The 22,183-nt window shown below is 52.7% G+C and overlaps 1 protein-coding gene across 2 annotated transcripts in view; it reads left to right on the top strand.

Annotated features, from left to right (window-relative positions):
- Positions 1–2,050: 2,050 nt before the first annotated feature.
- The window catches only part of ACOT11 (acyl-CoA thioesterase 11), a 169,048-nt gene continuing 148,915 nt past the window's right edge, over positions 2,051–22,183 (top strand). For both annotated transcript variants that reach the window (XM_054544407.2, XM_054544451.2), the window contains exon 1: positions 2,051–2,126. In XM_054544407.2, the coding sequence (XP_054400382.1) occupies positions 2,112–2,126 (15 nt within the window). In that variant the 5' untranslated portion in view covers positions 2,051–2,111. The remainder of the gene's footprint in view (positions 2,127–22,183) is intronic.

The following is a 22,183-nucleotide window of genomic DNA, read 5'->3' as shown; positions in this document are numbered from 1 at the left end:
AAAAAAAAATCAGGCGTGGTGATGTGCGCTTGTAGTCTCAGCTACTTGGGAGGCTGACATCGGAGAATCGCTTGAGCCAGGAAGGTTGAGGCTATGATGAGCTGTGATTGTACCACTGCACTCCAGCCTGGGTGACAGAGCAAGGCTGGGCGCAGTGGCTCACGCCTGTAATCCCAACACTTTGGGAGGCCAAGGCAGATGGATCGCTTGAGCCCAGGATTTCCAGACCAGGCTGGGCAATATGGGGAGACCGTTTCTACAACAATACAAAAATGAGCGGGGTGTGGTGGCACAGGCCTGTGGTCCCAGCTACTTGGGAAGCTGAGGTGGGAGGATCGCTTGAACTTGCCACTGCACTCCAGCCTGGGGGAGGGAAGGAAGCAAGAAAGAGAGGGAGGAAGGGAGGGAGGGCAGGAGGGAGGGAGGGAGGGAGGGAGGGAGGGAGGGAGACAGAGTGGAAAGGAGGAATGAAGGAAGGAAGGAAAGAAAGAGGGAAGGAGGGAGGGAGGGAGGAAGGAAAGAGGGAGGGAGGGAAGGAAGGAAGGAAGTGAGGAAGGAGGGAGGGAGGAAGGGAAGGAAGGAAGGCGGGAAGGAAGGAAGGAAGGAGGGAGGGAGGGAAGAAAGGAGCGAGGGAGGAAGGGAAGGAAGGGAGGAAGGAGGGAAGGAAGGAAAGAAGGAAGGCGGACGGGAGGGAGGGAAGAAAGGAAGAAAGGAAGGAAGACAGGCAAGCAGGAAGGAGGGAGGGAGGGAAGGAAAGAAGGAAGGAAGGAGGGAGGGAGGAAAGGAAAGAAGGAAGGAGGAAGGGAAGGAGGAAGGAAGGTGGGAAGGAAGGAAGGAGGGAGGGTGGGAGGGAGGGAAGAAAGGAAGGAGGGAGGGAGGGAAGAAAGGAAGGAGGGAGGGTGGGAGGGAGGGAAGAAAGGAAGGAGGGAGGGAGAGAGGAAGAAAGGAAGGAAGGTGGGCAGGTGGGAAGGAGGGAAGGAAGGAAGGAAGGTGGGAAGGAAGGAGGGAGGGAGGAAGGGAAGGAAAGAAGGAAGGGAGGAAGGAAGGAGGGAGGGAGGGAAGAAAGGAAGGAGGGAGGGATGGAGGGAGGGATGGAGTGAGGGATGGAGGGAGGGAGGAAGGAAGGAGGGAGGGAGGGATGGAGGGAGGGAGGAAGGAAGGAAGGAAGGAGGGAGGGATGGAGGGAGGGAGGGAGGAAGGAAGGAGGGAGGGAGGGATGGAGGGAGGGAGGAAAGAAGGAGGGAGGGAGGGAAGGAGGGAGGGAAGGAAATCTATCCTTGCTGTGGAGCTCCATGGGAGTCAGCTGAAGCGTTTCCTGTGACTGCAGCACAGCTCAGCTTCTCCCTCTACCCCACCCTGCTTCCCTACTACCTCACAGGAGTCCAGCCCAGAAGTGCTCCCCAATAAGCTTCCTGCTTGCAAATCTCCTGACCCGAGCCATCTCCTCATCTCAGCTCCGTTGTCATCCTCTCTGTCCACTGCCCAATGTTGTCCTATCACTCTATCACCCTACCCTATTTTATCTTTACAGCCTTTTGAAACTACCTCTTGTTTGTGTCTGTTCCTTCATCTTTTGTCTCTCTCTCTCTCCCCCTGGAACACAAGTTCTATGAGAGCTGCTGTCCCGTCCTCTGCTGTGTCCCCAGTGCCAATGACAGTGCTGGTGTAGAGTTGGTGCTCACTAAATATTTGTGAACTGAACAAATGTGTTTGAAGGAGTGAGTGGGTGAAGGAATGGATGACTGTGTGAGTGATGTCTGCCTTTCCTGCTCTCCCCTGCCCCGCCCCACCCTGCTGAGCCCCTGAGCCAGGCGTTGGCCCCCTCCCCCATGTGACCCCGGCTGAGCTGGGGCCTCCTGGGAGGATGGAGCCTGCAGCCTTCTTGGCTGCTTGCCCTGTATTGATCAAAGCTGGGAGGCTGCCGGCTGAGGTCTGTCCCAGCCCATGGGGGTGGGGGAGTAGAGAGGGCTTCTGGCTGAGATTTGTGCAGGGCTTGCTTGGGGCACGCTAGTGCCACTAAAGATCCATCTGCTTCAGGGGCTGACAGCATCTCTTCTCCACACCCCTCAAGGGAGTCCACACTTGCCCCAGGAGGATGGCTGGGCAGGAGCATGCAGGAGACAGAGGTAGGGCTGCAATCAGGCCTGGGCAGTGAATGCTTCTGGCCTCTTGCAAAGTCATGTATTTTTCAAAGTCATGTCACTGTTTATGGAGGTCCTTGGATGGGGAAGGAGGGAGGGAGGGAGTGGAGTGGACAAGGCCCTTCTTATGCAGGCTGGTCAGCAGCCCGCTGTGCAGACCACTGTGCAGACCCAAGGATGAAGTTCTCAGTGAGCTTGGGCTCTGGCTGGAATTGCACTTGAAACAGCTCATCGTGATCATGGGGCACAGGAAAGAGATCGCTGAGGGGAGGTGCCAAGGAAGAAGCCCAAGGATGGTCCCTCCTGCAGAATCCTGACCTGAGAATAGGGGTAATCCTATGTGGCCAAAAGAGACAAGTCACACAGCTATTAGTAGTTCAGCCGGAGCTGGAGCCCCATCTCCTATGCTGCAGCTGGACTCAGAGTACACAGGTACCAAGCACCTCCTCTGGGCCAGGTCAGGTGATGGGTGCTGGAGATGACATGGGGATGGGTGGGGCACCACTCTGATCTCAGGAGCTCACAGCCCAGGAAATAGACACACACACACACACACACACACACACACACACACACACTCAAACATACCAGTAATTCAAACTGGTCTCATGATAAAAGTGCAGAGTTGGGAAACTGGGTGGCACGGGCGGAGGAGATGAACTGCATCACAGACAATCTGAGAAGACTGTGCAGGAAGTGGTCCTGAAACCTGGCTAGCCAGGAGGATCCCTTGAGACCAGGAGTTCAAGACCAGCCTGGGCAAACCTGTCTCAAAAAAAAAAAATATATATATATATATATATATGTGTATATGTATCTATGTACGTATATATGACTAATGATATAAAAGTATAAAAGCAGGAGATACTGAGAAGAGGCAGAGGCAGGCCAACCCAGGCATGGGGCAGAGCATGAGCAAAGATGTGGAGGCCGCCATCTTTGCCGCCTGGGCAAAGGCAACAGCCCCTTCCGTGTCTCCAGACTACAGACTCCCCACCTTCTCCCCATGAATCACACCACTGCCAGAGCGAGTGCTCTGAAAACACTCTGATCACACACTCTCCTGCTCAGAGCCCATCAGGGCTTCCTGCTGCCCTCCAGGCAGTGTCCTGTCATGAACTTGAATGCTAAAAGTTACTGTAGGCCTCCTGTGTCCACCTCTTCCCCTTTTACAGAGAAGGAAACTAAGGCCCAGAGAAGATCACAATGTGAGTCAGAAGCCACGCTGGAACTAAAATAGGGCCTTCTGAATGCTGGGCAGGGGTCTTCTGTGACACCACATTCTCTACCTGCCCCCTACCACCCAGCTGGTATTTAAAGAGCTGAGGAAAGTCTAGGCATCCTTAGGTCTGGCTATAGACTCAGAGTAGCAAAGCTGAGACTGGGTCCTGGCTAGCGCTGAACTCAGGCCCTCATTTTACAGAGAAGCATACTGAGGCCAGGAAGGCTTGCAAGAATCCTTGTGAACCATCAGCTTTGCAGCTATTTTACTAAGACACTGGCATAAACATTCTTAGTTAACTCTCACAACTCTGGGAAATAGACTGGATAAAAGTTATCAGGACCATTTGATAGATGATGAAACTGAGGCCCAAAGAGCAGAGTGATGGTTCGGGGTCACCCAGCAGGTTCATTTGTTCATTCTTCACATACATGCGGTGCATCTGCTCCACGGCAGACCCAGGGCCAGGGACACAGCAGGGGACAAGACTATACGAGCTCACAGTGCTCACACTCTACTTGGCAATTCAGCCAAGCTACGGCTGCAGTGCCCTGCAGTGAATGCCAGCATGGGAAGCCCAGGGGCTGGAGAGCCCATGGCAAGGCTTCAGGGAATGGGCGGATATTTCAGGGGATTTCAGAGTGGGGGCTGGGGGCAGAGGGAGTTCCAAGCAAGACCCGGGCCTGCCAACCCAAGCTCCTTCCTGGAGGATTTAAGACTGTGTTGAGCAGTTGTTTTGAATTTCCGGGCAGGGGGCTGCGAGGGAGGCTGGGGGAGGTGGTGCTGCTGCCTGTCTGGGGTGCCGGCTGCTATTTACCAGGGCCCTTTGTGGGATGCAGCTTTCCAGGCTGGGGGCTTCCACAATTGCTTCCAGCTGGGCTGTCAGCCAGCTGGGAGGAGTTGGGGGTAGGTGAGGGGGTGGGAAGAGAGGACCACAGCGCACAGAGGTCCCTTCCAGCCCAGTGTCCCCTCTGCCTTCCTGGGCGGCTGCACTTGCTGAGCTTCAGGCCCTGGTGGAGCATCCTTGGATGTAAGTGTGTCCATAAACCTGGAAGCCATCCAGCCTGGCCGCTCCCGAGCTTTATGGCCTTTATGCACTTAATCTTTCATTTCCTCTCCCTGCTTCATCTCCCTGCTCACTTCCCCTCTTTCCCGGGAGGAATTGCTTGGCTTCACCACGGACTCCTCCCCCTCCCCTGCCCCGCCAGCTTGTGGAGGCTCCAAAGCCCCTTTGTCAGAAGGTACCTGTATGGACAGCTGTCCCAGCTTCCATGACCTCTGCCTGGGGCCCCAGCATTCACCCCCTTTACTACAAACACTCCTGGCATAACATCCCACCCCTACCCGGCTAAGGCTCCGCAGCAGCCCCAGGACAAACTCGTACGCCTGGCAGCGAGACCCTCCAGCCTCCTCTCCTGCTCCGGCCTCAGGCACACCCTAGGCTCCAGCCAAGGTGAACTGCAGCTGGAGTCGCACTGCTGTCCCTTGCCCATGGGGGTCCCTCAGCCAGAACCTCCGTCATGCAGGCTGAAAGGTACACATCTTTCCCCATTCAGCTCAGACATCTCTTTCTAGACACTCTGCTCCAGGGTGGGTAGGGACCTGTCCTCAGTGAGCCCAGGGTGTCAAGCCCGGGTGGAGCCTTATTTTCTGCGGAAAGAGGACAATATTTGGTCTTGTTTGTTAAGTTTGTTGATAGATAAACAGGGTACACGAACTTTGTAGGTGATATAGGACTGTACCAATGTGAGGGTTGGGAGTCTAGCTCCCTTCCACCATTTGGGGGGCTCTACTTTAATGGAACCATGTTACGTTTGCCTCAAGAGTCACGTTGTGCTCTTTCCTGATGGAATCCTAGAACTAGATTCCAGGAGCATGGCTTGTCTTTGATATCCGGCACCTGGCCAAGGTCTAGCTCAGGAAATCTCTCATGTGGGAGATCCTCCATTTTACGCAAGGGAGACCAACACCCAGAGAGGGAAAGGAGCTCACCCAACATCACACAGCAAATCAGGACAGGGTTGGGACCAGTTCCTTTAAAACACACTAAAAAATCAGTTAATGAAAAGAGCTCTTGGCTGGGAGCCAGGAGAGTGAGTTTTAGCCCCAATTTAGCTCCCATCCCAATCTCAACAGGTCACATGACTGCAATCTCCTCAGACCCCTCTCTGGTCCTCCTCCCTTATCTGGTTTCCTTCCAGCTAATTCTGATCTTGGGGGTAGGGAATGTTTTCCGAAAGAAGGCTCTGCTCCTTTAAGGCCCCTCCCTCCCTCTCCTGAGCAAAACCTCCCCAGAGAGCTGGGCTGGGACTCCGGGGAAGGTGGCAAGTCCCAGCAGCAGGGTCTGGTGGGTTCTGCACTCACAGAATGAGTCTGCACAGGACAAAGAATGTCAACTGTCCCTTTTGTTCTGGGGGTGGGAGAATGGGGGTGGGGTGGAGGTGGGAGGCCCGCACTAGGATGGCGAGGGATGAACAGGATGGGTCTGCCTGGGCCAGGATGGGTAGGATCGGGTGTGGGTCCAAGGAGGTGAAGAAGTCAGACAGAGGTAGCAGTGTGGAGTCTGCCCTTTCAAGCCCGAGAGTGCTTCGGGCTCGTGGGGTGCAGTGGGGGGTGTTGGAGGAGGCATCACTTGCTTCGTCCTTCAGCAAGGTGGTGGGGACTTTGCAGACCTCGGTCCCACAGCTCACACTCACTATACCTTCTCATTGGGTTTCTCTCCACCCCTCACCCACAGTCTGTGGGGCCCTCCACCTACGTCTTCTCCCAGTCCTCAGAAAAACTCCATGAGGATGGTTTCATCACCCCCATGTTTGTCACAGGAAGTGAGGTTCAGAGAGGGGAATGACTTGTCTCTGCCCATTCACCTAGGGAACAGCAGACCCAGAATCGGATATCAAGTCTTGCTCCAAAGCCCAGGCACTTATCACCTTACTCTTGAGGGCAAAGATCACTCCATGCCAGCTTTTAACTGGACAGAGGGATCCTCAGAAAGGTGAAGGGACTTGCCTCAAGTCGCCTGTATTTGGCAGGGTCTGGCCAGCCCAGCCTTCCTGCCTTGCATCCTGGAGAAGGCTGCGTGACCTTCTCCAGGACGCCCAAGGCTCTTCTTCCTCCCTGGTCAGTTTAAACTCCTGGATTCACCATGGAGCCCTAGAATGAAGGGGAGGAAGCACGAAGCCTGGCTCCCTATCAATGGTGTGACTTCCTTCAGAACATCTAGGGAACTAAGAGTCCTCCTTTGAAAAGTGGGTTCTGTCTCAGAGGGTGGCTGGGAGACTCCATGAGATGGTGCAGGCAAAGGTGAGTGGCGCTGACCAGGTGCTCAATGGAGGCCGATTCCCTCCTTCCCTTCCTCCTTTCCTCTCCCTCCCTCCTCTTTGTGGCACTTTGGCCTTGAGGTTAGGCTGGGCCTGATTAATGGGCTGACAGGAAGCTAGGTCAGCAGGGGCTGGAGGAAGGCTTTGTCTCAAGTTCCTGTTTAGAGGCAACGTTCATTTCCTGGGGGCTCGCGCCACTTGAGTTACTCACTCCTATCTCAGCCTCCAGAAGCCCAGACTGTCTGTCCTGGAAGGGCATGATACCCTCTCCTCCCCACATAGTCAGGTGAGGAGATCAAATCAGGGCCTGGAAAGGCCTTGTCTGAGCTCTGGCAGAGCAGTCACGGGGGAGGGCCCGCCCCAGGGCCTGCCAGGGTCTCCCCACCACATGGTCAGGCCACCCACTGGCTGAAAGGAGGGTGACCCGGAGGTGGTGGGAGAGCTTGCCTTGAAGCCAGTGAGCACCCCCTTTCCTCAAGTCCCTTGCTTATTTAGGGTGGCCCAGAGAGACTAGTGGATCCCAAGCTGGACCAAGTCCCTCACCTCGGGGTCTCCTTGGACCCCCATTCAAGAGCCTGTTCTACCTACACCTACCTGCTCCTAGCCCCCCACTTAGTCTTAAAAATTAAAACCTTCAAATGAGGGGGGAACCTTCTCCTTAGGTTGCCTCTCTGTCCAGCTGGATTGATTCCTGGGCCTCCTGCCGAAGACGCTCAGGCCCTTTAAAAATAAATAAATAAATAAATTGAAGACCAGATTTAAAGTCTTGCCTGAACGCTCCCAGCCCAGCTTCTCCCTCTCTCCCTCCTCCCGCTGGAGCTCTCATGGCCCCCATTGCTTGAGCCCCTGCTGGGCATTCAAGCCTTCCACTAGAGTGGGAAGAGCTGATTGTGGGGGGGTTTGAAAATCTCCTGTTCTTTGAGGGCCTCTTGTGTGCCTGGGCTATGCTGAATGCTTTTCCTCTCTTGTTTCAGCCTCCTGACAACCTCACCAGGCAGGCAGTCGGTCCCCATTTTTACAGGACCTGGCAGAGGAGAAGAGTCAGGCTGAGAGAGGGTGGGGAACTTGCCTGAGGCTGCGGTCACATAGAGGCAGGGCTGAGGCTTATCCTCCCATCTTCCAAGCAGGGTTGGTTCCCAGGGCACCCTGCCCAGGGTCCCCAGGGTGAAAGTGCAGGTTGAAATGGCAGGCATCAGCTGGAGGGGGCCTCCCAGACCAGCTCTGATGACCCCTCCTCATATGGATGGGAAGACTGAGGCCCAGAGAAGGCAATGAGATTATCCTGGGTTCCACAGCAAGTTATTCTCAATGCCACATGAGGTCCTAGGGACTGGGGAACCACTGTGAATAAAAGGACAAGATTTTGGTCTTGTGGAGCTTTTTTTTTTTTTTTTTTTAAGATGGAGTTTCACTCTTGTTGCTGGAGTGCAATGGCGTGATCTTGGCTCACTGCAACCTCCGCCTCCCAGGTTCAAGCGATTCTTCTGCCTCAGCCTCCCGAGTAGCTGGGATTACAGGCATGCGCCACCAAGCCCGACTAATTTTGTATTTTTAGTAGAGACGGGGTTTCTTCATGTTGGTCAGGCTAGCCTCAAACTCCCAACCTCAGGTGATACACCAGCCTCAGCCTCCCAAAGTGCTGGGATTACAGGCGTGAGCCATCGCACCCGGCCTCGCGGAGCTCTTGTGGATAGGGGACCAGCAGTGCAGACCACCTAGGACTTCAATAAGGGAATTATGATAGCTTCTAATTACTCAGAGCAGCCCTTAACCCCACCTATGAATATTTTGGAAAGCTTCCTGGAGGAGGTGATTTCTGAGAATTGAAGGGTAGCAGGAGATAGACAGAGAAGTACCAGTGGGGGAAGAGTGCTCCAAGAATGGGAGTTTTCCTCATCCTCTGTCCCCAGGAAACCTCTAGAGAGTTCAAGTGGTGAAGTATACTGGTTTAAGATTGCCAGGTGAAATACAAGACACTCAGTAAATTTAAATTTCAGGTAGATAGCAATAAATACACTTTTTTTTTTTGAGACGGAGTCTCGCTCTGTCACCCAGGCTGGAGTGCAGTGGCGCAATCTCGGCTCACTGCAAGTTCCGCCTTCTGGCTTCACACCATTCTCTTGCCTCAGCCTCCCGAGTAGCTGGGGCTACAGGCGCCCGCCACCGTGCCCGGCTAATTTTTTGTATTTTTAGTAGAGACGGGGTTTTACTGTGGTCTCGATCTCCTGACCTTGTGATCTGCCCGCCTCAGCCTCCCAAAGTGCTGGGATTATAGGCATGAGCCACCGTGCCCAGCAATACACTTTACTATAAGTATATCCCGTGTTGATATGGTTTGGCTCTGTCCCCACCCAAATCTCATCTTGAATTGTACTCCCATAATTCCCACATGTTGTGGGAGGGACCAGGTGGGAGATAATTGAGTCATGGGAGTGGTTTCCCCCATACTGTTCTCATGGTAGTGAATAAGTCACACGAGATCTGATGGTTTTATCAGGTGTTTCTGCTTTTGCATCTTCCTCATTTTATCTTGCTGCCGCCATATAAGAAGTGCGTTTCACCTCCCGCTGTGATTCTGAGGCCTCCCCAGCCATGTGGAACTGTAAGTCCAATTAAACCTTTTTCTTCCCAGTCTTGGGTATGTCTTTGTCAGTAGTGTGAAAACAGGCTTATACAGTAAATTGGTACCAGAAGAGTGGGTGCTACTGAAAAGATACCCAAAAATGTGGCTGCAACTTTGAAATTGGGTAACAGGCAGAGGTTGGAATAGTTTGGAGGGCTCAGAAGAAGACAGGAAAATGTGGGAATGTTTGGAACTTCCTAGAGACTTGTTAAATGGCTTTGACAAAAATACTGATAATATGGACAATGATATCCAGGCTGAGGTGGTCTCAGATGGAGATGAGGAACTTGTTGGGAACTGGAGCAAAGGTGACTCTTGTTATGTTTTAGCAAAGAGACTGGCTGCATGTTGCCCCTGCCCTAGAGATTTGTGGAACTTTGAACTTGAGGGAGATGATTTAGGATATCTGGCAGAAGAAATTTCTTTTGTTGTTGTTGTTTTGAGACACAGCCTCACTCTGTTGCCCAGGCTGGAGTGCAGTGGCGCGATCTTGGCTCACTACAGCCTCTGCCTTCCAGGTTCAAGTGATTCTCCTGCCTCAGCCTCCTGAGTAGCTGGGACTACAGGCGAGCACCACCACGCCTGGCTAATTTTTTGTATTTTTAGTAGAAACAGGGTTTCACCATGGTAGCCAGGCTGGTCTTGAACTCCTGACCTCAGGTGATCCACCTTTCTTGGCCTCCCAAAGTGCTGGGATTAAAGGTGTGAGCCACCACTCCCAGCCGGCAGAAGAAATTTCTAAGCAGCAAAGCATTCAAGAGGTGACTTGGGGCCAGGCACGGGGCTCATGCCTGTAATCCCAGCACTTTGGGAGGCTGAGGTGGGTGGATCACGAGGTCAGAAGATCGAGACCATCCTGGCTAACACAGTGAAACCCCGTCTCTACTAAAAATACAAAAAAATTAGCCGGGCGTGGTAGCGGGTGCCTGTAGTCCCAGCTACTCAGGAGGCTGGGGCAGGAGAATGGCATGAACCTGGGAGGCGGAGCTTGCAGTGAGCCAAGATTGCACCACTGCACTCCAGCCTGGGTGACAGAGGGAGACTCTGTCTCAAAAAAAAAAAAAAGTGACTTGGGTGTTGTTAAAGGCATTCAGTTTTAAAAGGCAAGCAGAGCATAAAAGTTTGGAAAATTTGCAGCCTGACAATGCGATAGAAAAGAAAATCCCATTTTCTGAGAAGAAATTCAAGCCAGCTGCAGATATTTGCATAAATAACAAGGAGCTTAATGTTAATCCCCAAGACAATGAGGAAAATGTCTCCAGGGCATGTCAGAAAATTCTGTGGCAGCTTCTCCCATTGCAGACCCAGAGGTCTAGGAGGAAAAAAATGGTTTTGTGGGCTGGGCCCAGGGTCCCCGTGCTGTGTGCAGCCTAGGGACTTGGTGCCCTGCATCCCAGCCGCTCCAGCCATGGCTGAAAGGGACCAATGTAGAGTTAGGGGCACGGCTTCAGAGGGTGCAAACCCCAAGCCTTGGCAGCTTCCCCATGGCATTGAGCCTTTGAGGGGCACTTAAGTCAAGAATTGGGGTTTGGGAACCTCCGCCTAGATTTCAGAAGTATGGAAATACCTGGATGCCCACACAGAAGTTTGCTGCAGGAGCAGGGCTCTTATGGAGAATCTCTACTAAGGCAGTGTGGAAGGGGAATGTGGAGTTGGAGTCCCCACACAGTGTCCCTACTGGGGTACCACCTAGTAGAGTTGTGAGAAGAGAGCCATGGTCCTCAAGACCCCAGAATGGTAGATCCACCAACAGCTTGCACTGTGCATCTGGAAAAGCCACATATACTCATTGCCAGCTCTTGAAAGCTGCTGGGAGGGAGGCTGTACTCTGCAAAGCCACAGGGGCAGAGTTGCCCAAGCCCCTGGGAACCCACCTCTTGCATCAGCATGACCTGGATGTGAGACCTGGAGTCAAAGGAGATCATTCTGGAGCTTTAAAATTTGACTGCCCCACTGGATTTCAGACGTGCATGGGCCTGTAGCCCCTTTGTCTTGGCCAATTTCTCCCATTTGGAATGGCTGTATTTACCCAATACCTGTACCTCCATTGTATCTAGGAAGTAACTAGCTTGCTTTCAATTTTACAGGCTTATAGGCGGAAGGGACTTGTCTTGTCTCAGATGAGGCTTTGGACTGTGGACTTTTGGGTTAATTTTGAAACGAGTTATGACTTTGGGGGACTGTTGGGAAGGCATGATTGGTTTTGAAATGTGAGGACATGATATTTGGAGGGGCCTGGGGGCAGAATTATATGGTTTGGCTCTGTGTCCCCACTGAAATCTCATCTTGAATTGTATCTCCTATAACTCCCATGTGTTGTGGGAGGGATCTGGTGGGAGATAATTTGAATCATGGGAGCAGTTTCCCCCTTACTGTTCTTGTGGTAGTGAATAAATCTCATGAGATCTGATGGTTTTATCAGGGGTTTCGCTTTTGCTTCTTTCTCACTATCTCTTGCCACTACCATGTAAGAAGTGCCTTTCACCTCCCGCCATGATTCTGAGGCCTCCCCAGCCATGTGGAGCTGTAAGTCCAATTAAACCTCTTTTTCTTCCCAGTCTTGGGTATTTCTTTATCAGCAGCATGAAAATGGACTAATACACATGTGATATTTGGGATATACTTATACCAAAAAATATTTGTGGCTTATCTGAAATTCAAATTTAGCTGATTTGAAATTTAATTTAAATTTTATTTTATTTTATTTTGAGATGGAGTCTGGCTCTGTCGCCCATGGTGGAGTACAGTGGCATGATCTCGGCTCACTACAACCTCCGCCTCCCGGGTTCAAGAGATTCTCTTGCCTCAGACTCCTGAGTAGCTGGGATTACAGATGCCTGCCACCATGCCCAGCTAATTTTTGTATTTTTAGTAGAGACGGGGTTTCACCATGTTGGCCAGGCTGGTCTCGAACTGCTGACCTCGTGATCCGCCCATCTCGGCCTCCCAAAGTTCTGGGATTACAAGCGTGAGCCACCACGCCTGGCCTAAACCACCACGCCCAGCCTAAATTTTGTCTTAGCCTGTAATCCCAATACTTTGGGAGGCCGAGGTGGGCAGATGGCTTGAGCTCAGGAGTTCAAGACCCGTCTGGGTAACATGATGGAAACCCTCTACATGGCGGAAAATATCTACAAAAAATACAAAAAGTTAGCTGGGCCTGGTGGTACACGCCTATAATCCCAGCTACTCTGGAAGCTGAGGTGGGAGGAACACTTGAGTCCAAGAAGTTGAGGCTACAGTGAGTCGTGATCATGCCCTTGTACTCCAGCCTGGGCACCGAGAGTGAGATCCTGCCAGTTACAGGCATAGTGGCTCATGCCTGTAATCCCAGCACTTTGGGAGGCTGAGGCAGGCAGATCATCTGAGGTCAGGAGTTCAAGACCAGCCTGGCCAAAATGGTGAAACCCTGTCTCTACTAAAAAATACAAAAAATTAGCTGGACATGGTGGCACATGCCTGTAATCTCAGCTACTTGGGAAGCTGAGGTCAGAGAATCAGTTGAACCTGGGAGGCTGAGGTTGCAGTGAGCTAAGACGGTGCCATTGCACTCCAGCCTGGGTAACAAGAGTGAAACTCTGTCTCAAAAAAAAAAAAAAAAAAAAGAAGGAAAAAGAAAAAAGAGGCCTGGTGCAATGGCTCATGCCTGTAATCCCAGCACTTTGGGAGGCTGAGATGGGTGGATCACAAGGTCAGGAGTTTGAGACCAGCCTGGCCAACATGGTGAAACTAAAAATACAAAATACAAAATAAAAATACTAAAAATACAAAAATTAGCCGGGCATGATGGTGCGCACCTGTAGTCCCAGCTACTCAGGAGGCTGAGGCAGGAGAATCGCTTGAGCCTGGGAGGCGGAGGTTGCAGTGAACTGAGATCATGCCACTGGACTCCAGCCTGCGCGACAGAACAAGAGTCTGTCTCAAAAAAAGAAAAAGAAAAAGAAAAAATATCATTTTAAATTTAATCTGGACTCTGTCTCCTACCAGCTTGGTGATGATTGGGCAAGTTACCTCTCCTTCCTGAGCTACAATGTCCTCACCTGTCAACTGGGAATAATTCTGCCAGAGTCAACAAGGAGGCTAGCTGGATTCCAGGCCAGTGAAGAGGGGCTGGGGTAGGGTGGTGGGCCGCAGAAAAGATCCTAGAGGAACTGGGAGATTGAGTTTGGATGCATGGGTGACAGGGAGAAGGAAGGGGCAACATTAGCATTTTTACTTCTGAGTGGACTAGTGGAATATGAAGGTGGCACTCCAGGGAAGGTGCTGGGAGGCTGGCAGGGTGCCTGGTGAGCTTAGTTCTGGAGTTTAGCACTTCTCCAGGGCTCTCCAAGTGGAAATGTTCAGGTAATAGTTGGGGACAGAGTTAGAGGACAGCAGTTAACATATGCTGTTGGCAGACGGGGGAAGGAAGATTCCAATGGAGGGAACAGCAGGGCCTGAGACATAGCGTTGTCTCCTCCCAGCGCCCCATCACATGCCCCAGGTTTAACTATCGACTCTGGGAGGAGTTTGTTGGGGCAGGCGCCTGGCTGCAGCTGGCCCCCGTCCCTGGTGGTACCACCCCAGGTCTACCTCTGCTAGTCTATTACAGCCTCAGTTTTGAGCACTGGAATTCCACTTTATCTCCCCAAAGGTCACCTTGCCCAGGGCCTTGCCCTGGGGGTGGACATTCCTCACATTCCGTGGCCCTCACCAGGATGGTAGGCCCAGGTTTCCAACTATCCTCAGCCCCTCTCGGCAAGACTCATGGAAGGCCTACTGTGGGTCCCTGGGGTCTGGGCCAGGGGTCTAACCAGCCTGAGTTTAAATTCCAACTCTGCCTCCTACCAGCTGAGTGATCCTTAGGCAAGCTACCTTCCAGAGCTACACTGTCCTGTCCTTACCTGCCAAGTGGAGATAGTTCTGCCAGGTTGTGAGGGGCATCTTATGGTGGAGTCTTTGAAAGCACTGAGCTCAGCGCTTGGCATTCAGTAGCTGCTCTACACTGTCGCTCCTCCTTTGCCTTCCCTCAGCCTCTATTTCCTCTATTTTTGTTTTTAGACAGGGTCGCACTCTATCACCCAGGTTGGAGTGCAGTGGTGTGATCTCCACTCACTGTAACCTCTTTGGGCTCAAGCAATCTTCCCACCTCAGCCTCCCAAGTAGCTGGGATTATAGGCATGTGCCACTATTCCCAGCTAATTTTTTGTAATTTTTTTTGTAGAAACAGGGTTTCCCCATGTTGCCCAGGCTGCCCTCGAACTTCTGAGCTCAAGTGATCCGCCTGCCTCGGCCTCCCAGAGTGCTGGGATTACAAGTGTGGGCCACTGTGCCCGGCCTGTTTCCTCATTTTTAAAGGAGAATTATTAATATATTACCTCCCATGACAAGTAAGGGACGGGCACGTGTGGGATGTGATGGCCAGGAGGTAGTTATGTGGGAGGCCTCAGGATTCCATCTTCCCCAGGGCCAGCAGAAGCTGGCTGTGGCTGGAGGCAAAGACTGAAGTGACCTCAGCTGGTCAGGGAGGACACTTGGCTACAGCCTCTGTGATACGGCTGCTGGGGAGCCATGGGCTGGCCAGAGGGCCTTGGTGGGAAAGGCTGATAGGAACAGAGGCAAGGGAGCCCATATTCCCAGGAAACTGGGCTCCTGCCCTGAACTCTATTATATAGAGATCCCCTATGCCTTCCTCCAGCCCCACTGCTCCCTACAAGGTGAGGTGTGCCCCCCTTGAGGTGAGGGGATATGCCCACCTGGGGCCCAAGCTCACCGTTCTAGATCACACTTCAGGTACCTGAGATCTGGAATTCCCTGCCCCAAGGGCCCTGAGCCTGTCCCCAGGACTAGGGTCTGTCCTCCCAGTGGACTGTGCTATAGGCGTGTGCAAACCTGCACCAAGGGGTGTACAAAGGAGCTGTCTGGGGGGCAAGAAGAAATTAGTTCAGGAGCTTGGATGTGGGAGCTGGGGTCCAATGCGTGCACACAAGGACCCTTGTGGTAAGGGATGAGGTAGGTGGGAAGAGAAGGGGGAACCTGGCAGGAGGACTGCCATTTGACTTTTGTCCCAGGCTGTGATGTTAGGGGTGGGCCATCAGCTGGAGGGCCCGGTGCCAGGGGAGTCCCAGGGTGACAGTTGGAGGCTTTGATCCAATGGTGGGCAAGTCTTAACAGCAGATTTCCCAGACCCTCCCTTGGAAATGCATATTTCTGATTCTTAGGAGGGATCCTGGAATTTATATGTTTAACAAGAGTGCCTTCCTTGTGCCAGAGGCCATGCTGGGAGCTTTGTGTCCAGCATCCCATTTAATTATTACAGTAATCCTGCATGGTAGGTTCCAAGGAGGAAACTGAGGCTTGGTGAGAAGACTTGCCTAAGACCTTACACAGGTTAACGGCCTCCTTATGTATACTATCTCCTTGTATCCTCCTGCCCCGCTCTGACTCCAAAACAGCCATCTAAAACCCCAAAAAGCTCAGAAACACAATGGCACACATAGAGTTTGTGTCAGAACTCCTGAATTTCTTTTGGACAGATTCCACTTGGACCCCAGGGAAAGGATACTTAGAATTCAATCAGAAGACTGGTCCTCCTCTTTTGGAGGACAGAAGTCTTCTCAGCTGGACAGCACCTCCAACCCTTGCTATACACATACAACTCCTCATCTTCCTTCCCACCCCAGACCTGCCCCTTTTCTGGCCCTGCCACCCTCCCAGTGCCCAAGCCAAGCACCTGAGCATTCTTATCCATTGCCACATCCAATCCATAGGTCACCATTCTGCCACATTACTTCTTAATAGCTCCTGATTCTGTCCCCACCTTCCAGTGACTTTGCACTTGCCCTTGTTCAGGCCTTATGATCTTTTAGAAGGACCACTGGTCCTTCCAAGCCATTCCCCATATGGCAGCTAGAGTGGTCTCTGGGAAAGGAAGGGGCCACGTCACACCTCTGTTCAAAACCATCCATGGCTTTTGGCCCAGGGCTCTCCTTCTAAAAGCCCAGTTCTTCTACACTCCCCAGCAACACTCAGGGGCTTTGCCAGTCTCCCTCCCCACCCACCTACCCTCCCATACTATTTTCCACCTTTGTGCCTTTGCTGATGCTGTTCCCTCTTCACCTTGGCTTCCTCAGTAACTGCTACTTCCTAAGATTCCAGCCAGCCTCCCTTGCTGCTCTATGCTAGGTTAGGGCCCTCCACTTCTCCCTCTTGCAACACGTGCCCCTGCAGTAGTAACAATAGCTGACATTGATGGAGTGCTAACTCCATTGCATTTTTCTTTATTGACCCATTTATTCCTCCTCATAAGCATTCTCTGAGGCAGGTTCTATGATCACCTGCATTTTTCAGATAGGTAACATGCAGGTTCTATGATCACCTGCATTTTTCAGATAGGGAATGCTTGCAGTCACACTGTTTGGGGACTGGAACCCAGGCCAGCTGCCTCCAGAAAGCTGGCTTCTAATTCCAACATGCTGCCTCCTGCCGCAGTGAGTGGGGATTTGGGGGTCTCTCTGCCTCCAGGGCTAGAATGTGAGATCGCAGAGGGGTGAGTGGCTTCTGCCCCACATCCTGCGGCCAGCAGCCGGCCATGGCTAGGAAAGGCGCCCGACGCCTGGCGCTGCCCGTCTGGGTCTCCGGCCGCTGCGGGGCTGTGAGGGCCCCCGGCGGGACCGGCCGCGGGTGGCCCAGCTGGGGTGGGCTTGGGGCCAGATGGGCTGCACAGTGGCGGGGAGGCAGGGCCGGCAGGCCGGGGCCGCGCGTTGCCATGGGGACGGCAGGGGGTGGCAGCCCCGCCCCGGCGCAGGGGGAGCAGGTGGCGGGACGGTGCGCAGGCTGGGGGAGGGGCCGGAAGGGGCCCGCGGGGTCGGGGCGTGCCCCCGGCTCCTCTGCCTCCTCCCAGCCTAGCGCCTCCGGCTGCTCCCTCCGCGATCCGGGCCCGCCGCAGAGCGAAGGGCTGGGGCCAGGACATTCAGGGGCCAGGATACTCAGGCTCCAGTCCCGGTTTAGGCTCTGATTCCCTGAGCATCTTAGGCAACTCACCACCTTCTAGCCTCAGTTTCCCCGACTGTGAATGGAGGGGTTGGACCAGGTTTCCAAGGACATTCCCAGCACACACTACTTTTTGTGGCTCTGGGACTGGGCGGGGAGGACTCAGGGCTACGTAATTTTTCACCCTCTTCCCAGGTGAAGACTTTATTTTTTCAACAGATGACATCCACCGTTGTATCCTGAACCGGGGAATGTCAGTTGTAAGAGCGGGCAGAGTCTCTGTACCCACCACCTCCATTGTACAGATGGGGCCGCAGCAGCTCAGAGACGGTGCGAACCGTGTGGATTACACAGCGCATGGGAGGCAGGGGCGGGGTGAGAAACCCGGTTTGAACCTCACAGCACCTCACCATCACCTCCTGCCTTGGAGCCGAAACTGGGTTTGGGCGTGGGGGAGGGGCAGTTGCTGTGGGAAGAAAACAAACACCCCTGCGCTCCGGTCTGCAGGCGCCAGCTGCCAAGATGGCAAGGAGACTGACCGCCTGAGCGCAGACCCGAGGCAGGGGCTTCCTGTCTGCGATGAGGCCCCGGTGGCTGTTCTCCCACTGCCCACACCCTTCTGGTCTCCATCAGTGACTGGTACAGCGCCGTGGCCCTTTTGCCAGCCTTCATAAGAGGTGTGGAGGTGGTAGCCTCCCTCCACGCACCCTCACCCTAGTAAGCGGACAGCCAGGATCCCAACCAGACAGTTTTGCCCCAGTGCTGGGCCTCCTCTCTCCCCGGCCCCCAGTTCTCAGGGGAGGCCCGGCTTTCCTGGGGAATAAAGCCCCTTTCTATTTCCTCCTCCTGGAGGACCCATTTCTGAGTTCTCAAAGCCTTGGCTATGGAGGGGGTGGTTCTGAGAGGGCTGGGCTTGCTTCTCTGCCCTCTGGCTGGAGTCGCTGGGGACAGGCTCTGCTCGGGTTCCCAGCTGAGGGTGGCGGGAGGTGGTGCTGGGGGTGGGGGATGGTAGAGGGGCGCAGGCAGAGGCAGGGTCTGTCCCTTTAAGGTACAGCTTGCTGCTGAAGCGCCACACACACACACACACACACACACACACACACACACACATCCCACACGCCAGTCTCTCTCTTGCACACAGCCACACACACACACACTCCCAGGCTCTGTTCTCTTTCCCTCTCCGTGTCACCCTCTCTCTCCACACGCACACAACACACACACACACACACACACACACACACTCGCAGGCTCTGTTCTCTTTCCCTTTCCCTGTCACCCTCTCTCTCCACACGCACACAACACACACACACACTCTCAGGCTCTGTTCTCTTTCCCTCTTCCTCTCTCCACACAGGATATACACACTCAGCCACACACACAGAAGCATCCACACTTTCTCCCTCTCCCTCTCTCCCCAAGGTCTAGTTTTGAAAAATATAGGCAAGGGGAGGAAGAGCAGGGGCAAGGAGTTCTGACCTAGAAAATGGGCCCTGCCTCCTTCTGTCCCTCCCAGGCCCGGGAAAGGGGGCTTATTTTTCCATTTGGTTTCACTGCCCTGGGTCAAGGCCGCAGGGAGAAATGGAGCCCCCCATGCAGAAGGTGGGGGTCACGCTCCTGGAGAGGGAGGGAAGGGGGCTGCTGGGCTATGGGCCTAGCCTGTTGGACACAAACCCAGGAATCAGGGAGGAGCCTCCCCCTTCCTTCCCTACTCATGCAACATGGGGCTTGCTTCTAGCACAGAGGAGGAAGCAGGTTTAGGGACAAAGTAACCAGGGTAGCTTAGCCACAGAGGGATGGACCAGTTGACCTTTTGACTTGACTTATGATGAAGGGGCCCTTGACCCTTCTTAAGTCATCTTACACCTAGAGTCAAATCCTGGACTAGAATTCTTCCCAAACCCCTGGGATAAGTCCTTCCTTCTTTTTTTATTTTTATTTTTTAGAGACAGGGTCTCGCTATGTTGTCCAGGCTGGCCTTGAATTCCTGGGCTTAAGCAGCAGTCTCCCTGCCTCAGCCTCCTGAGTAGCTGGGACTACAGGTACAGCACCACCAAACCTAGCTCCTCCCTTCTTTTTAACGAACATTCTTGCTGTGGTTCCCTGTAGGGGCTGGGAGTGTACTCTCTGTGTGACTCTCAGCCTCCTCATTTCAATTTCCTCTGACCATGCTTTATTTCCTAAGCCTTGTGGCCGACTCAGTGGGGAACTCCTACTAATTCTTCAAAGCCCAACTCAAAAGTGCCCTGGAAGTAGAGAGCTTTTCCTGCTTCAGCCCCTTGGGCAGAATGAGTTCCTGATTCCTGAAGGCATCTGGGCTTTCTATGCGTTCTGTAGCTCAAACATTTGCATAGTTTAATAAGCAGGTGTGTACCTGACCAGTGGATGTTGCTATTCTCACAGTATCTAGTTTATCTATCAGACCCTTTCTATCTCTGTCGGGGGGATTAAGATCACTATTTAGCACACAGGAATGCTCTGGCTCAAATAACTCAGCTAAAGACTGGTTGAACAGTGAAACAGGATCTGAACCCACTTCTACCTGGTGTTAGATCCGGCCTTTCCCTTGCCTCTTGAAATTCTTCATAAGCACCTTCATCTACAGGGGACTTAATGGAGGAAGAAGAATGATCGGATGGGAACTGATAGCACCACAGTGCCCACTAACTAACATGTCCCCTCGCCCTCTTCAATTCAGCAAAGCTTTTTTCTGCTTTGAAGCCTGATGAAAGCTGCTCTCCAGTCTAGGGGCGTGGAAGTCCCAGATTCTCTCCTTAGGGCCCCCCAGAATCAAATGAATGAGGTTGATAATGGCCTAAGACCAGCCATCTCAGTTTGGGGTTCCTTCCTCATCTCCATTTCACAGGAGGTGTGGCCAAGGTGTTGTAACTGGCACTGAAGTTTGCTAAGGGAAATTCCATGGCAAATAGAATTGATCCCATCAGTAAATTCCCAGGGAGACACCTACCTTCTCCTGTTTTATTTTATTTTATTTATTTATTTTTTGAGACGGAGTCTCGCTCTGTCGCCCAGGCTGGAGTGCAGTGGCGTGATCTCAGCTCACTGCAACCTCCTCCGCCTCCCGGGTTCAAGCGATTCTCCTGCCTCAGCCTCCTGAGTAGCTGGGGCTACAGGTGCCTGCCACTATGCTCGGCTAATTTTTTGTGTTTTTAGTAGAGATGGGGTTTCACCGTGTTAGCCAGGATGGTCTCGATCTCCTGACCTCATGATCCACCCGCCTTGGCCTCCCAAAGTGCTGGGATTACAGGTGTGAGCCAACATGTCCGGCATCTCCCGTTTTTTAAAAAAGATAAACAGCACCTAGACTTTTAGGCAGTTTCCTAGAAAAATAGTGATGTTAAAACTGAAGAGTCATAGGTGCTTAGGATGCCACCTAGGACTTCCCCAAAACCCGGTCATTTGTACCCCATCCATGACTTTTGCCATATCTGCTTACCTCGCTTCCTATTTTTCTTTAAATTAACTTACTTTGCAAAGCTTCAGTAAGGAAACTCTATCAGTATTCTAAATGGAAAACCAGTATTGCTTTCCAGAAACAGAAGGTAAATATAAAATAATTGTAATGAAAACGAACCAATGCTGGCTTAGATACTCTTGCTTGCTGGGAGATCTCTCTCTTCTATAAAGGGAGATTCACAGGTGTTAGAAAGGCGTTAGAGGCCTGCCAGCCCCAAACTGAGCCTTCTTCTTTTTCCCAGACTTAATCAGAAGGAAGAATTGAAAAGGAATTTCCCTTCCTTTCTCTTCTCTTCTCTTCTCTTTCTTGAGACAGAGTCTTGTTCTGGTGCCCAGGCTGGAGTGCAATGGCGTGATCTTGGCTCACTGCAACCTCCACCTCCTGGGTTCAAGTGATTCTCCTGCCTCAGCTCCCAAGTGCTGGGATTACAGGCGCCCACCACCACACCCAGCTATTTTTTGTATTTTTAGTAGAGAAGGGGTTTCGCCATGTTGGCCAGGCTGGTCTCAAACTCCTGACCTTAGGTGATCACCTGCCTCGGCCTCCCAAAGTGCTGGGATTACAGATGTGAGCCACCGTGCCTGGCCGAAAAGAAATAACTTTCAAGAAGATGAGACTGAGATTCCATTTTTGTATGGCCAGGCCTATGGACTCCCTGACCTCATCCCTCATCCCGCTGGATGTACCTGTCCCACACTTTGGGAGACACTGCCTCAGCCTAAGCCCTTTGGTCCAGAGAGAGGAGAAGAAGTACCCAAGGCCGTTCATCAAAGGAGGAGCCAACCCAGGAATGTCTGACAGAGGGTGGGTCCAGCAGAGAGCTGAGGGGCCTGGCACCGGGAACAAGCACTGGGCTGTGCGTCGCCCAGTTCCAGCTCTGCTTTCCTACATGGATGTCCTTGAACAAGTCCCAATATCCCTCAGAGCTGCAGCTGTAGGGTAGGATGAGCTGTTGTTCTTGAGAACTCCTCCAGCCCAAGCTCCAGTTCTGTGTTACTTGATTACTCCTGAGGAGATAGGAAGCCCTCCAGACCTCCCTGTAGCTGGCAGGGCAGAGTCCTGACTCCCTTGCAAGACACACAAGTCCATCCCCATCCCACACCGGACGCTGCCATGGTCTGGCCCCTGCCTACTCCAGCGTGAACCCTTTCAATCCAGTACAGCAATCTGGTGAGCACGGTGCCTAGAACATCACAGGCATGCCATCACCATTCGGGTGAATGAATCAATCAATGAATACTTTGCCACGTGCTCCACACTGCCAGGTCTCTGCATCAGCTGTTCCCTTTGCTTGGAATGCCCTTTCTCCCTTTCTTGGTCTCCAAGCTGTTATTCATTTCTTAAAGCCCTGCTTAGATGCACCCTTCTTCTGAGAAGCTTTCCCTGAAATTTCCCAGAAGAGCTAATCACCCATTAATTCAACAAATA

Source organism: Pongo abelii, chromosome 1, assembly GCF_028885655.2.
Source record: "Pongo abelii isolate AG06213 chromosome 1, NHGRI_mPonAbe1-v2.0_pri, whole genome shotgun sequence".
Classification (NCBI taxonomy): domain Eukaryota; kingdom Metazoa; phylum Chordata; class Mammalia; order Primates; family Hominidae; genus Pongo; species Pongo abelii.
This window is presented reverse-complemented; position numbering and strand designations above follow the sequence as displayed.